This window comes from Neopsephotus bourkii, unplaced genomic scaffold (assembly GCF_033783945.1).
Source record: "Neopsephotus bourkii isolate Nb327-2 ecotype Australia unplaced genomic scaffold, CSIRO-AGI_Nbou_v1 NB_1037, whole genome shotgun sequence".
NCBI classification, from domain to species: Eukaryota; Metazoa; Chordata; class Aves; order Psittaciformes; family Psittacidae; genus Neopsephotus; species Neopsephotus bourkii.
Window position 1 is genome coordinate 158,697 of NW_026901526.1, and position 13,521 is coordinate 172,217.

The window sequence follows — 13,521 nt, forward strand, 5'->3', positions numbered from 1 at the left end:
GGAGGACAACATTCTCGACATGTCTTGAGTTCTTTAGAACTTGTTCCAGCCACATTACCTCATAGTTATCGAGCAGAGTTTTCGATGGGGAAGGGCTCAACCTGAAGGCATTATTAAGTATGCCAAGACCCAATTTTTGTGCTAGAGTGGACCAGTTTTTGTTTGGATCAGGCAATTCCAATAGTTCGTAAAGTTGCATCTTTGAGCTTTCATTCAGGTCTCTCAAATGCCCTGGGGAACAGAGAAATATGTTAGTTTATTTTTTACACAAATCATGCACTGTTCCATTTCTAAGTACAAACAAAGCCAAATTAAACAGTACTTTAGTGTCCATCAATCCCAATGTTTACTAATGTAATACTGAAAACATACTCTTTTGTGTCATTCATTCTATGAATGAGGGGTGAGAGGGTACCTCTTCTCCCTCCCTATTTCAGTTACAAGCTATTGCAGGGTAATGTCTTCTGCAAGTACACTTTAAGTACTAAGTTACTAAAGGTATCCTGTCAGTTGTCTTTACAGATGTTACCTTGCATCAGTAAATCCTCTGAAACCACTGCTGACTCATAGGGTTTGCCATTTAATATGTCATACACCTAAAAGAATACAGAAACCTAGTTAGTGGCCAGTATCTTGAAAAGTCTCAGTATAAAGTCCTAATTCCATCTGTAAACGGGCAGATTTTTCTGCCTCAGGAACAAAATGACTAAAGGTACTGTAGAAGACCTGTGCAAAGCTTGAGGGAGAAATCTTGAGAAGTTAATTGCCCTTGCCGTATGTCATCTGGCAACTGTTTTCAAGATACAGAGGAAGTCTTTGCAGTAAATAACCAGCAGGAGCAGTGGCTATTTGAGGAGTTATTACCTGTCTGCAACTAGTAATTTAAAACAAAGCCTAGATTTTCACCTAATGCTAGTACCACTCCCCAGCACAATTATCAGAAATGCTTGACTGCTTGTACCTTACACTCATACCAAACCAAGTGGACATAATCAGCTACTAAAGCATGGACCGTGCAGCCTGATCAACTGTTTGGGTAGGACAGAAGAGTATGCTTTCTCTGCACATAAAGTCTGCGATTCTGAAGAATGCTGAACTTTAGCAAAGAAACCCACTAGAGAGCATCTCTGAACATGGGCCTTCAAACACAAGCTGCCCAACCAGCTAAATACTTTTCCATACTAAAGATGGTAGTGCAGCTATTTCAGGAAGTGCCTGGTCACTCCTGTTCAAGTAGCCTGTTAAGTGGAACTTCCTTCCAATGCTATTTCATGTAGGGGGTTTATGGTTGAATTAAATTCTGATGGCAAATTAGTAGCTTGTCAGGACTGAAATAACTGTGTATGCAGTGAAAGGAATTAGCTGAGAGACCTATCATTTACTATTAAAATAATAGATCATGTACCTCAGAGTTGGCCGCCATATCCAGTGGTGTTGTTCCAGGCACAATCCCTTCATCGTCGTCCTCATCATCTTTCACGTCATCTAGATAAAACAACGGCTCAAAGTTCTCAATGTGAGGATTTGCACCTGGAAAACAAGTGTGCAAAAGAATGCCTAAGAGAAGGCTTCAAGTTGCTTTGCAACAGTATTTAAAACACGTATTCTAAACTCCAAATGGCAAATTGGCTAATTTAGGTAATTTTTTTATCAACTAAAGTTAGATGCTGTCACATCTCTGTATAAAGCTACTCTCCATTGTAAAGAGGGAAAATACGACACGTGTTAGGTCCCAACAACTGAGCTGCGATTCTATCAACTGACTGAGGCCCATTCTTGGCTCACACTGAGCGTAGCATGTATGTGATGAAGCAATGCTGTGGTGCTTCTTTTTATAGTGTCAGGGAAAATGTGGGTATTACAAAGACCAGGCACACAGCCAGAGCAATGAAAGTTTGGATTTCTGTTTCAAAGGAGAAAAATCAGGTCTAAATACAACTGAAATACAATTTCAATAACTATTCAAACCTAACTCTTCCACAGTGATATGAAATAGGAGACACTAACAAACTCGTCTTTCAGTGACCTATTTTTTGTTTTTAAAGTAGCCCAACACTTATTCAAACTGTGTAACAGGGTCTCTTCTTTGCTGCTACAGCTATAAAAAACTACAAAAGAAACACTGAAAAAACTTCCACGAGTGCCAAGGTATTTTTCTTGACTAAAATAATTTGCCTTTTTAGCCGTTAGATGGTGCTACAGAGTAGTACAGCGCCTGAAAGTAGGACTTTCCTGATGAAAAACAAACCTTTAGGCTTTAACATCTCATTTCTCCTGCTCATTAAAAGTTCAGTGGCGCATTCTTATCTGCTTGCAGCCTTCTAACCTGAATTGTCACTGTGAAAGAGAACTCTCCAGCAAAAATCTATTTTCATACCTGCTGCTTTGAGAACTGCTGCCAATTTTGTAGAGCCCCTTCCAGCTGCTATGTGAAGGGGAGTTGTTCCATCATACGTAGTGCTGTCCACATCTGCATCACCCTGAGTTTTTATTGAATGACAGAAAGAAAAGTGTCACATGTCTGTACAGTAACAGCTACAGAGACTCATGCACTGCTACTGCGCAGGCAAGCACCATTCCACGCCTGTTTGAGTAAAACTCTCATCGTTGTCTGAAAAGAAGGAAGTAGAAAGTAACTTCAATTGTCTGCATTCAGGAACAGATGGTGTGCTCCAGCAGGAGGCAGAGCACAGAAACCCAAATAGCTCAGGCAGATAAAAGCGACTCTTCACCCCATGCCACCCGATCACCCACGGTGCGTGGCGTGTAAACTGGTATGCACAGAATTCCTGTTGCTCCTTGTGACAGCAGGTAGGCTGGAGGCACAGTCACACATGGATACTGAGGAAACCCACCACAGCCAGCTGTGGGTGTGTGAAATTAAGCATGCTATGATCAAGGTGTTTCAGAGATGAGACAAATATTCATAGATATACACAACTATCTCTCTATGCACTCCGGTATCCACGTTCCACTTCACACAGATGAAGCAGTTGTTCACAAGCAGTTTCACTGGTTGCTGGGATTACTCAGTGCAAACTAAATGTAGCATATGGGCTCAGGTCAGGGTCACAAACTACATTCCACAACTTTGGCAAATGATTCACCAGCAGGGCTGAAAAGGTAGTAACGAGTAACATTAGCAATAATTTTGCCATTACACCAATTTAAGTAATCAAGTCAATAAACAGGAAACCCCCCTTACTTCTGTTCCTCTGAAGCACTTAAGGATTTTCAAGAGTTTTTAAATATGTAAGTGAAAAGATGTGGGAAAAAGAAATTCTGCCCTTACCTCAAGCAAAAGGCAACCTGCCAAGGGGATGTTCTCTTGTTCAACAGCTAAATGCAATGCAGTTCGTCCTGATTTTTGTTCCTGAGCATTGATGTTAACTCCAGCAGCAATCAGCTGTTTGAGGCAGGACATGCTGTTTGCCATCACCACCATGTGAATTGCACTCAGACCTGCACAAAACAAACCCCATCCATCACATGCATTAGTATTTAAAAAAACAGAGAAATGTCAGAGCAATGAGTTTTGAAGTGGCCACACTGTGACAGCTATAAAATGAGTGACAGTTACTGTAGTTAACTGAGCAGAAGTGACAGACTTTGCCTGCTAAAAGATGGCATTAATAAACACATTCTTTGTGTATAAATTGGTACTAGTTGTGTTACTGATAGCAAGCCAAAGCCAGGCATGAAAAAATATAATCAGCAGAACACAAGGTGAACAGAAGGCAGGAACTGAAGAGCTCACCTAGAGCATCTCTTTGAAAGGAGAGTAGCTTTAAAAAGAAAATCTGCATGGTACTAAACCAGCCGGTATCCTGCATCAGCCCCATCTGCTACTGAACATCTCTGCTAGTCTGGGGAATCACGGGTATTTTTTACTGTCATCCTCCTGTAAGGTCACACAGCCCTGTCACCTCAAGATTATCTGCACCAGTCCCCAAAAAGAATAACAATGCCTCGTGTTTAAAAACAAAACCCAACCCAACCAACCAACCAAAAAACTACTCTCTCTGAGGAACTTTACACAGTTTTTTGAATCCCATAATGACATTTTTAGGTCAGACACTTTACAACGTACTAGTGCAGGAGTACTACATTCAAGTGACCGATGCCATTGAAAAACAGGAGAATTGTGTCTTTGTGGTTAGTTTATAGGCTCTAGTTCTGTATGGTCACCAAGCACTGGATATGAAACTCAACAGAGGTCCAGAAATTATGTTTGAGGGGATTTTATTTACTAGAGATGAAGAGGAAACATTACTTCTGGAGGATTTTTTTTTTTAAAGCAGTGGTTGCATAGGGTACTCAGGAGGAACACAGTTCTTGATGTTTTCAGAGATTAAAGACAATATACAGTAATAACTTTAAAATCCATACTGTGTCACATGGCCATTACCAATCCTTATGTTCTGTATAACCAGAAAACCTACATGTCTGTGTTCTCTCATCTGTGACTACTGCAGGCATACAGAAGTCAAGGACAGCACATGCAGCATGGGGAAAGATGTCATTTCCAAGGTCTGTCTCTACCTGTGTAGAGACATTGTGTTGGCCGGAAGCTATGTTGGCCCCATCCGTGTCAGTGTTCAAAAGCCAGGTTGGATGGGGCTTTAGGCAACCTGGTCCAGTGGAAGGTGTCCCTGCCTGTGGCAGGGGAGTTGGAACTGGATGATATTTAAGGTCCCTTCCAACCCAAACCATTCTCGGTTGTATGATGAACTGAGGTGTGCTTGTCTGGTAGTTACGTGTAAAATAAAGCTACGATCTTTTCATACCTTCACCACTGGAAAGGTCAACCATTGTAGACATCTTCTTATGCTTGAGGAGTAGACTCAAAATCTTGTCGTCTCCTTCAGCAGCAGCTAAATGTAAGACAGAATTACCGTGGCGATCCAGGAGGCTGACATCTGCTCCAGCCTTCAGCAAGTCTTCTACCACCTCTGCCTGCTTTGTGATTACTGCCAGGTGCAAGGGGGTCTAGAAGTGACAGAAGCAAGCCATGAGAAGATAAGCAACAGCTACATCACTTCTACAGAAATCTCTTAAACCCATAAAAGCTCCTAGTGTGAGAAGATGTTACTCTACTTCAAAGCTAACAGAAATGAAAAGCTGGCACAGGTGTACGTTTTTCTACTGCACACTACAAATAGAGTTTCTACTTACTAGAAATAAGAGCTGCTGTGCCAGTGTCAGCAGTTGGACTTCGGGAGGGCAAAGACATTGCCTACTCTATAAGCCAGGGCACTGACCCGGCTGTTTGAGCACTGCAGTGCAAGGCACTTGGGAAATGAGGTAATCCCTGTGCCCCCAGACACTGCAAACCCTGCCCCATAGCCAAGTTCATGCCACAGAGGGAGCATACACACTTTCCAGGGCCTGCTCAAATTTGCCTTTGGCACTGAACTGCTATCTAATTTTACTCCTGAACAGGAGACTTGCAGTCATGGGCTTAGATTTTCCTTATCCCTTAAAATGACTGCACAGAAAAGAAGAAAATCCTGCTGTTCTGTGCATGTGTTAAAGTGCAGAACAACTGCATTTACGTGGCGCCTGTCCAGCTAGCTAATTCCATTTGCACGGTCTGCATTTTTGCACAGACACAGCAGCTCTTGGGCCAAGAGGTTTCAAGTATTTCCAAAGGTTGATTGTATACTGCATTCTCAGCAGCCCTGCCAGTGGACAGCGTGATGGAAAACATACTCAGAAATGTATGCATTTAAACAGTAAGCATTCCAGTAAGGTTTTGGAAATCACCTTTCCAACACTAAAATAATCTAAAAATTGCACAAGATTCCATATTGTTATCCTTATATTAACAGAAAACTATAAAAAAGAGACTCATTCCAGCTCCATATTGAGCTTCTGTTTGTCAATAGATCTGTCAACGTATCTGCAACTAATTACTGAATCTAAGAGGTATGTGTATGACTCAGCTTCCACAGATGTCTGCACAGAACAAAAATTCCAGCCCAAGCCTGCATTCCCTCCCACTGCTGCCTTAAGGTTTTATGTAGTAAAGTGGGAATAGCTGCAGAGGTCCTGGTAGGCAGAGATTTATTTCTTGTGTGACTCAGCTTTGCATCCTGTTTCTGTTTAATAGGGGGCACAGGATTCAATTCAGAATCTCCTGCTTGCTTTCATCATCCTCTCCATTTCAAACTTGCTTTATATGAACATAACAATGAAATGTTATTGTACTGCTATGTAACGTTCAGTTGGTTACCTTTGGGACAACCAAATGGCACACGTTTGAGAAGATATTTGTTGCCAGGCAGGGTTCCACAGCTCTTTTTAAAGCTTTTCTGAGCTACAAAAAACCACAACACCTCAGACTGTCACAGAGGAGGTTGAATCATAGAATCACAGAATGGTCTGGGTTGGAAAGGACATAAAGATCACCTAGTTCCAACCCCCCTGCCATGGGCAGCGACATCTCACCCTAGACCATGTCACCCAAGGCTCTGAGAAGACAGAATTGGCAGTTTTCCTGCTAGGTAAAAGACACAAGGATGGGCTTTTTAAATTTTTGTTTGTTTTGCTAGAATGTGAATCTAGACATGAATGGGAAATCCTGGTGCTCATGTGATGGCACAAATACCATCTGGGCTATGAGAAGGGCAGAGTTTGTACAGCTTCCCCACGCTTACAGAAAGCTGATGATGCAGCAACTGACTCACAATACCGAATTATCCTATGTTAGAAAGGCCAAAAGAGCCGAGAGTTGGCACACTGTGATTGTCACCGCTGGTTTAATACCACAGAAGCCAAATAACGAAGACACAAACTGAAGAATTTTCTATCTTTGTCCTGTTTTACAGTTAACCCATGGAGACATTTTTGTTAACATCAAGGGAAGGTATAAACTAAACTGCTGAAAAACATGCTTTTGCTCCTCCACCACCTTACACCTAAGCTTGCTTGCACTGCAGTCTGATCTGGGCTTATTCCAACATATAAAAGAGGTCAGACAATCGTGCAATTTCTTTTTTACTGGCTGAACAATTCACAGTACTTATACCATCACAACTGAGTACCTGATAAAGGTCGTTTCTCATGTTAATGATGTCACTGTAATTCAAATCAGCCATCACTTCCAAGAGGTCTTTCACCAGCTTAGTATGAAGGTGGATAATTGCTAAATGAAGGACGCTGAAACAAACAAAAAACATTAACAAATGCACACAATTTACAAATTTATTATACAAATTGTAAGGTTTTGCTGTAGATCTGATTGAATTCTAACAGAAACACTTGCCTACTGGAGGTCACGATTTCAGCACTAAATATCAGCACCTAAAAGGAAGGCCAACATTAAAATGCTTGTCAGAAGGGAACAGTGTTTCACCCTTCAATCGCAAAAGCACAAGTTTACTACTAGTCTAATAAATACAAACACTGGAGCACAATTGTTTCAGAACTTGCTGAAATCCCCGGATTTTATGCTTTGACTTCTGCAGCACTGAACACTTCTTTCTGTGAAACCCTTCCTTCAGAATTTCCATAGGCCTCTCTGCCATCAAAGCAGATTTTCCCTTGGGGGTTTCCCCACAGCTGTGGGTTTTAATTTCCTTCGTTTTCAAACAGAAGAATGACGAAGGACTCAGCCTGGTGACTAACAGCCACAGGGCTTGCAGCAGTGGCCAGAGACCTCAAAGCCAGAGGAAAAACCTGTTCTGGGACATGAGTGACTACACAGCAAGGCACTTCACCACTCCTACTGGTGAATGTGATGGCCTTTCCCGTGCTCTTCTCCTTCACCACCAGCCACAGCGGCTATACTTGCAAAAGGACACCACGAAAACAGGAGGTTGTGAATCCTACACCCCATCTGAAGCACAGCTCCATTTGTCTTGTTCCCTTTCGACTTCTTTTCAAAGTCATGCCCTTTGTTTTGAAACACATCCTAACAAGCTCTCCCTTAACAGATGTTGGCCAGCCCCTAGACTCATCTTTTTAGTACACTGCTGCTGGGACACAGTATCAACATAGGTCATCTGGCATGTCTGTTATACTGGTAGAGAAATACCTAAATATACTCGCATCTATGCTTTCATCAGAAGAACAAGAAGTTCCTTGCCATTCGGGGGGTGTAGAGTCATTTTGAAATTGAGACTGAGAACGCTCAAAACCAGAAGGTATTTTAAAAAGTGAAAAAAAAAACCAAACAAACCCTCTTTCTAAACCAAATTAATCCTCTAAGGGCCCATTTTATTGGTTCTGAACACTGCCATAGGCAGTACCACAGCCCTTTCCGTCCTTCAGCTCTCATGTGCTGTTCAAACAGTACCACCACTACTATAAGAGCTGTTCCTCTGCTCTCTGGTAGATGTGTCTTATTATGCCCTATCATGCTGACATTTTATTTCCAAATCTCACTTCAGAAACGAATCTGCTCTTCTACTGCCTCTAGTTCCATTTCCTGTACCAAGTACTTTAATTTTACCCTGCCACTACATGTGATGCTGTAAGACATGATGACTAGACCATGAAAGAGCAAGTCAATTCCATTTCTTATACAGTCCTACATGACAAACTACATTTCAGCCCCACTGCAGAGGCAGAATGCTGCTCCACCATCGGGCTTCTGGAGAAGAGCAGTGGTGCTGGTACAACTGCAGCACCAGCTGGTGTTACTGAGTGCTCACTGTAAATATGCAGTAATCAGGGATTAATGTATTTTGTCTTAAAGCCATAAAACACAACACAGGGTCACAATAAATGTATTTTCACTCCTTATATACTCCCTTTATGAAAGATGAGCAAAATTGCCAACAGCAAAATTTCTTTAAAGGCTTAAGCAAAAATCTTGTAGTTTTTGCCATACAATTTTCATGATTAAAGTGAAAATTAGGAAAACTGATTTATGAATTCTGATTTTAAATATTTTAAAACCAGCTCCTGTGAGAAGACCATCACCAAAACTCTGTTTTGTTAAAAAGGCGCAATTCAGATGTATTACATGCTCACAGAGTAAAATACATCCCAAGAGAAAGACATCATGAGCTTGAGCCTCACATATTTGCAGGTACTTCTAGACTCAGGAAGAAAACAACTACTTGTCATCATTCTGAAAAGTATTTTGACTTTGCTGAATGTCCAGTTCTGAGGGGCACCTTACTGATACTTAAATGCAAGTCCTACCCCACCTCATGGTTTTAATTATTAAAAAAAACCCAAAACCTCAGAAACTCTATTGTCCTAAGTGCTTGCAGATTTTGTTGCTAGCTCCTGCCTCATTCATGTTCCTGCTTTCCTCAAAGCAGACATTAAGTTGCCAACTGAAAAGCAAAAGTAAAGCAGCTATCTCTGATTTTGCAGTGCTTTATCAGTAACCTGAGACCTATTTTCACTCAAAGTGGAGGAAAAGTTGTAGCCTCTCTGGGTAATCCTGCAGTGGGATAGCATGTCTCAGCCACTTGTAATTTTCCAACTAGCTGGATACCTTAAGGCTTATGTGGCTTCTACTGTAAAAAACACTGCAATTTAAGGAAACATAAGGGATTGCACAGGGGCTGCCCAAACCCCGCCAGTTAAAAAGTGAGGATGTGATAATGTCACTTCCTTCCACATTCCTTGCATGTGTTCAGAGCCACTACTGCTGAATTTGTTTTTAAATAACTACTAATCATTAGTTCCTCACTGTATTTCAGTCTCTTAGTCCCACAGAATCTGCATAGCTATAGAGGAACAAAATGGATTTCTGTTACAGCTCCTATTATTGAAGGACTGATATTAGCAAATATTAGCAGCCAGGTTGGCCACAAACATCCATGCAATCTCTTGGAAGACAACAGTACAGTACAGATGTAAGCAAGAACAAAATAGTTGTCTTGGTAGACCTTGGTGTCAGTGAGAGAAAAGCAGCAGGGACACTCCTGCAGGGAGACCCTCCAGAGTTTCTAATGTCTCCCAGTGCATCTGGTAAGCTAAAGCTTCCTATCAATAATTACAAGCCTTTCATGGCATAGAAAGCACAGCACTCTCCTTCAGCACAAAGATGAGGGTCCCCATCAACTGTGTACCATGCTGCAGGCGCGGCACTTTGTGCTCAGTGTACAAAAAAGCTTTTTTAAGTACAAAAAAGCAAACAAGCCCACAGCATGCTCAGCATACCCGCAAAGACCAGACTGCTTTCTGACAGGTACTGACTGGATCAATGAACTTCGTGGTGCAAGTCACTTTTCTGCAAATGCAACGAAAATGTCTATACTGCAGCTGTACCACCCCCAGACAGCACAAAGGAGAATGGTGTTTATTTGGTGACAGCAGAGCTGCAATCCACAATTGGCACCCACAGGGACAGAACAAACTGACTACACCATTCTGCTATCAAAACCATGACTTTCAACCCAGTTAAGTATAGGCCAACTTACTTGTCTCCATTATCATCCTGGACAGCAGTGAGATGGCGCTGAACAGCCAACAGCATCTTCACATCTCCGGTTACAGCATAATCAAAGAGAGCATTGCAGTGACGCTTGGCAAGCTGCATGGCCTTCTCCAGGAACAGACCATCTGCAAAACAAAAGTTTTGCCTTCATCTGCTTTGTCTACCTTGCAACACCACCTTCTCTGGGTAGGCATTTGTGCTGCCAAAAACATACAAAGTGCAGAGCACCAAGCATTATTCACTGATTCACTGAGACAGTTTGCCAGTTACTCATGAGATGTAAGGATAGAGGGAATGAGTCCCTCGGGAAAAAATCTAGGTGCATGATGAGCATTCAGGCAGCAGGAATCTTGAGAACAGTCAAATCCTGGAAGCTACCTTTAGTTTGAGTGGTACTGAATTAAACACATTGATGTCTGCTTTTGTGTAATGAGACAAAAGGAGCAGGAACTTGGATTTGCTTAGATACAAGTGACATCTGAGGACTTGTCCACAGAGGACTTTAAAGAACCTCCTATGCAGTTCTGAGTAGCTTAACTTGAGGGAACCAAGGCACAAGAAACATAAGTGACCCATCAAATACTGCACAGAAAGTCACTGTAAGGCTATGGAATAAATGCAGGGCTTTGTGCACCCTCTCCCACCACTCAAATCATGCAGTCTCTCCTGCTTTGCAGCAGCAGCACAAAGAGTCTGTGCACCTGTTTGAAACATTGCAGTGCTTACAATGCTTAGTATTTGTAGTACCCTGATTCTAGATTTATAACATGTACAGCCACCGAGATTTTAGAAAGCAGAATCTGTCATGGTGGGGAGGCAAAAGGGCGAAAAGGGAGGACAGAAATTTATTTGTGGAAAAAAGTCAGTCTAGAGGCTCTGTCAATACCCTTGTGGTTCTGTATCAGCAAGAAACTAGTGAAAATGAAACAGATGAACTTTCAAACCCCAGTTGTCATTCTGGGAAGCAGTATCGCCTGAAACCAACCTGTATTTTGAACAGTTTCATGTTTCTATAAAACCTTGTGAGGTTAAAAATTACTAGGAGCACACAAGCAAAACAGACATTGTTATTTAAAGCACACATAAGGAGAGATTGCCCAGGATTTCCAGCTACAAAAAAACAGGCATTTGGACTGATTCAGAAGCATATCTCCCATAAGTACAAACACATAATTTCTGCAAGCCAAGACCTACTCACCTATCTATGAAGATTATTGTTCTAGCAAATCCATCACTGTGGTTCCTGTACTGTATGCCCATGCTATTTACCTCGTAACACTAAGTAATAGCACTAAATAGATGTTATGTTGAGGAGACATATGCAGGGCAAAGGGTGTTAAGCAATTCATCCTTTTCTCATTACAGACATTTCCAAAGACCAAAAAACTGGATGCTGAAGCTCCCTGGTTTCCCGTATCAAGCACACAGAAAAGATATCCTTCAAAACACTATAAAATAGCATATTTAGCTTAATACCCGTAAGTTCTAACCTACAAGAGCTGTTTCATGGAGCCTGTTCTTCTGCGTCTACATATAATCTGGAGCTTGAAATTGCCTCTTTTCATGCCATTATAATAGATAAAGAAAAGAAACAATTTCCTGCCTACAGTATTCACTACTGGGAAGCCAGGTCAACAATTCAGTCTCCTCCTTGGTGACTGCTAAATGGACATTATTATTTCTTCACATAGCAGCAAAAAATTTTTCTCTCTGAGTCAGTCATGCGATTTATCACAACCAGAACTGTGAGCTAGCACTGAGCTCCTCAGGTTCTCTCAGAAGCGCGGTCTGTTTCTCAGATCACAAGAAGCTACTACACCTTGGAGAACTGCAACCCATCTGCTGTGCAACTCTGGTTTCCCAAGCCACAGTTTCTAGTGCTGTTAAATAGCAAGAGTTACACAGGGCTGAGATACACAAAGTAACGTGCCCTCTTCCTGACGAAGGAAATGAGAGTGGTCTAAATCACAGTGCGCTTGGTAAAAGCCAAGAAATTAGTTCCTGCTCAATTCCTACCACTACCACATCTCTCTAGTCCAACTGTTGTTGTTTTTAATTTCATGAAAAACACAATTACTGAAATCCTTTAAGAAAGTGACCATCAGCTCTTCTGAGAAAACAATCCAGGGAAAGGACATCTTCCTGCCTGGCAAATGGATTTATATTTATAGTCTGCATATATTTCACATTTATAAATTTATAGTCTGCATATAGTTTACAACTCTGCTGCTAAGCTGTTTTTACTGACTTCCCTTGCCTTCCTCCTCTTTTGTCTGATGTCTAAGACTTGGCTACCCAACAGTGTTAATTTTACTGTGTATTTTTCACATGGGAACATTCACGTTTTAAATTCAAACCTTTACTGCTACTTTGCACGCAGCTTAACAGTAGAATTGCAGGGAAGAAGTACTGCTAACATCCATTTACTCATCTGTTAAAGCCTATCAAATATGAAAAGCCAAGTAAACTGCTGAATTATATGCCTTGCACCTTCACTGCTTCCAGTGTTCCTCATACAGGTTTATTATTAAGCAGTGCTAAATGTGCCCAGCAGGCTAAGCTATTTCTTCTCCTTACATGACAAGCAGAAGCTCAGCTGCCCAGTGGCAGTACAAAGGTGGAAGATTATCTCCAACACTATGTATGGGGAGCAACCTTAGATTTGGGGGAATGGAATCCCTCCTGTTAACTCCAGGAGGAATTATCATATTTTGAAAACAGCAAACATATATATGGAATTTCCAGGCCTTTAACACCAGCTTTGCCCATACTACTGTTTGATCTACCCTGAACGCATTTGCTTGTTCACTTACCCTGACACCTCCAATTTGTTTCATTTACTTCACTTTTACAGGAAGAAGCATCATCCTTCTTCTCCTCATGATAACCAAAGGTTCTGCACTCATTCCTCTCTATAGTTTCCAGTTCCACATCACGTTTCACGTCCCATTTGTCACTTTGTTTATCAGAGCTCTTCCCATCTTGTTCAGCTGTGCTATTTAATAGTCCTTCAAACAAAAATTAGTACCATTAGTGTCTAATACTCTTGCTTTTTTATGCAAGTGATAAAGCTCAACTAGCCAACACCAAACCCTAAAAACTCTATACAAATACTGGCG

At 41.5% G+C, this 13,521-nt stretch overlaps 1 protein-coding gene across 2 annotated transcripts in view; it reads right to left on the reverse strand.

Moving 5' to 3' along the window:
* Nucleotides 1-13,521, reverse strand: part of NFKB1 (nuclear factor kappa B subunit 1) — a 60,745-nt gene that overhangs the window by 2,564 nt on the left and 44,660 nt on the right. For both annotated transcript variants that reach the window (XM_061360904.1, XM_061360902.1), the window contains exons 14-22: nt 13,216-13,410; nt 10,386-10,527; nt 7,047-7,161; nt 4,788-4,989; nt 3,293-3,462; nt 2,378-2,480; nt 1,406-1,530; nt 530-596; nt 59-231 (exon numbers count right to left, since the gene is read on the reverse strand). In XM_061360904.1, the coding sequence (XP_061216888.1) occupies nt 59-231; nt 530-596; nt 1,406-1,530; nt 2,378-2,480; nt 3,293-3,462; nt 4,788-4,989; nt 7,047-7,161; nt 10,386-10,527; nt 13,216-13,410 (1,292 nt within the window). The remainder of the gene's footprint in view (nt 1-58; nt 232-529; nt 597-1,405; nt 1,531-2,377; nt 2,481-3,292; nt 3,463-4,787; nt 4,990-7,046; nt 7,162-10,385; nt 10,528-13,215; nt 13,411-13,521) is intronic.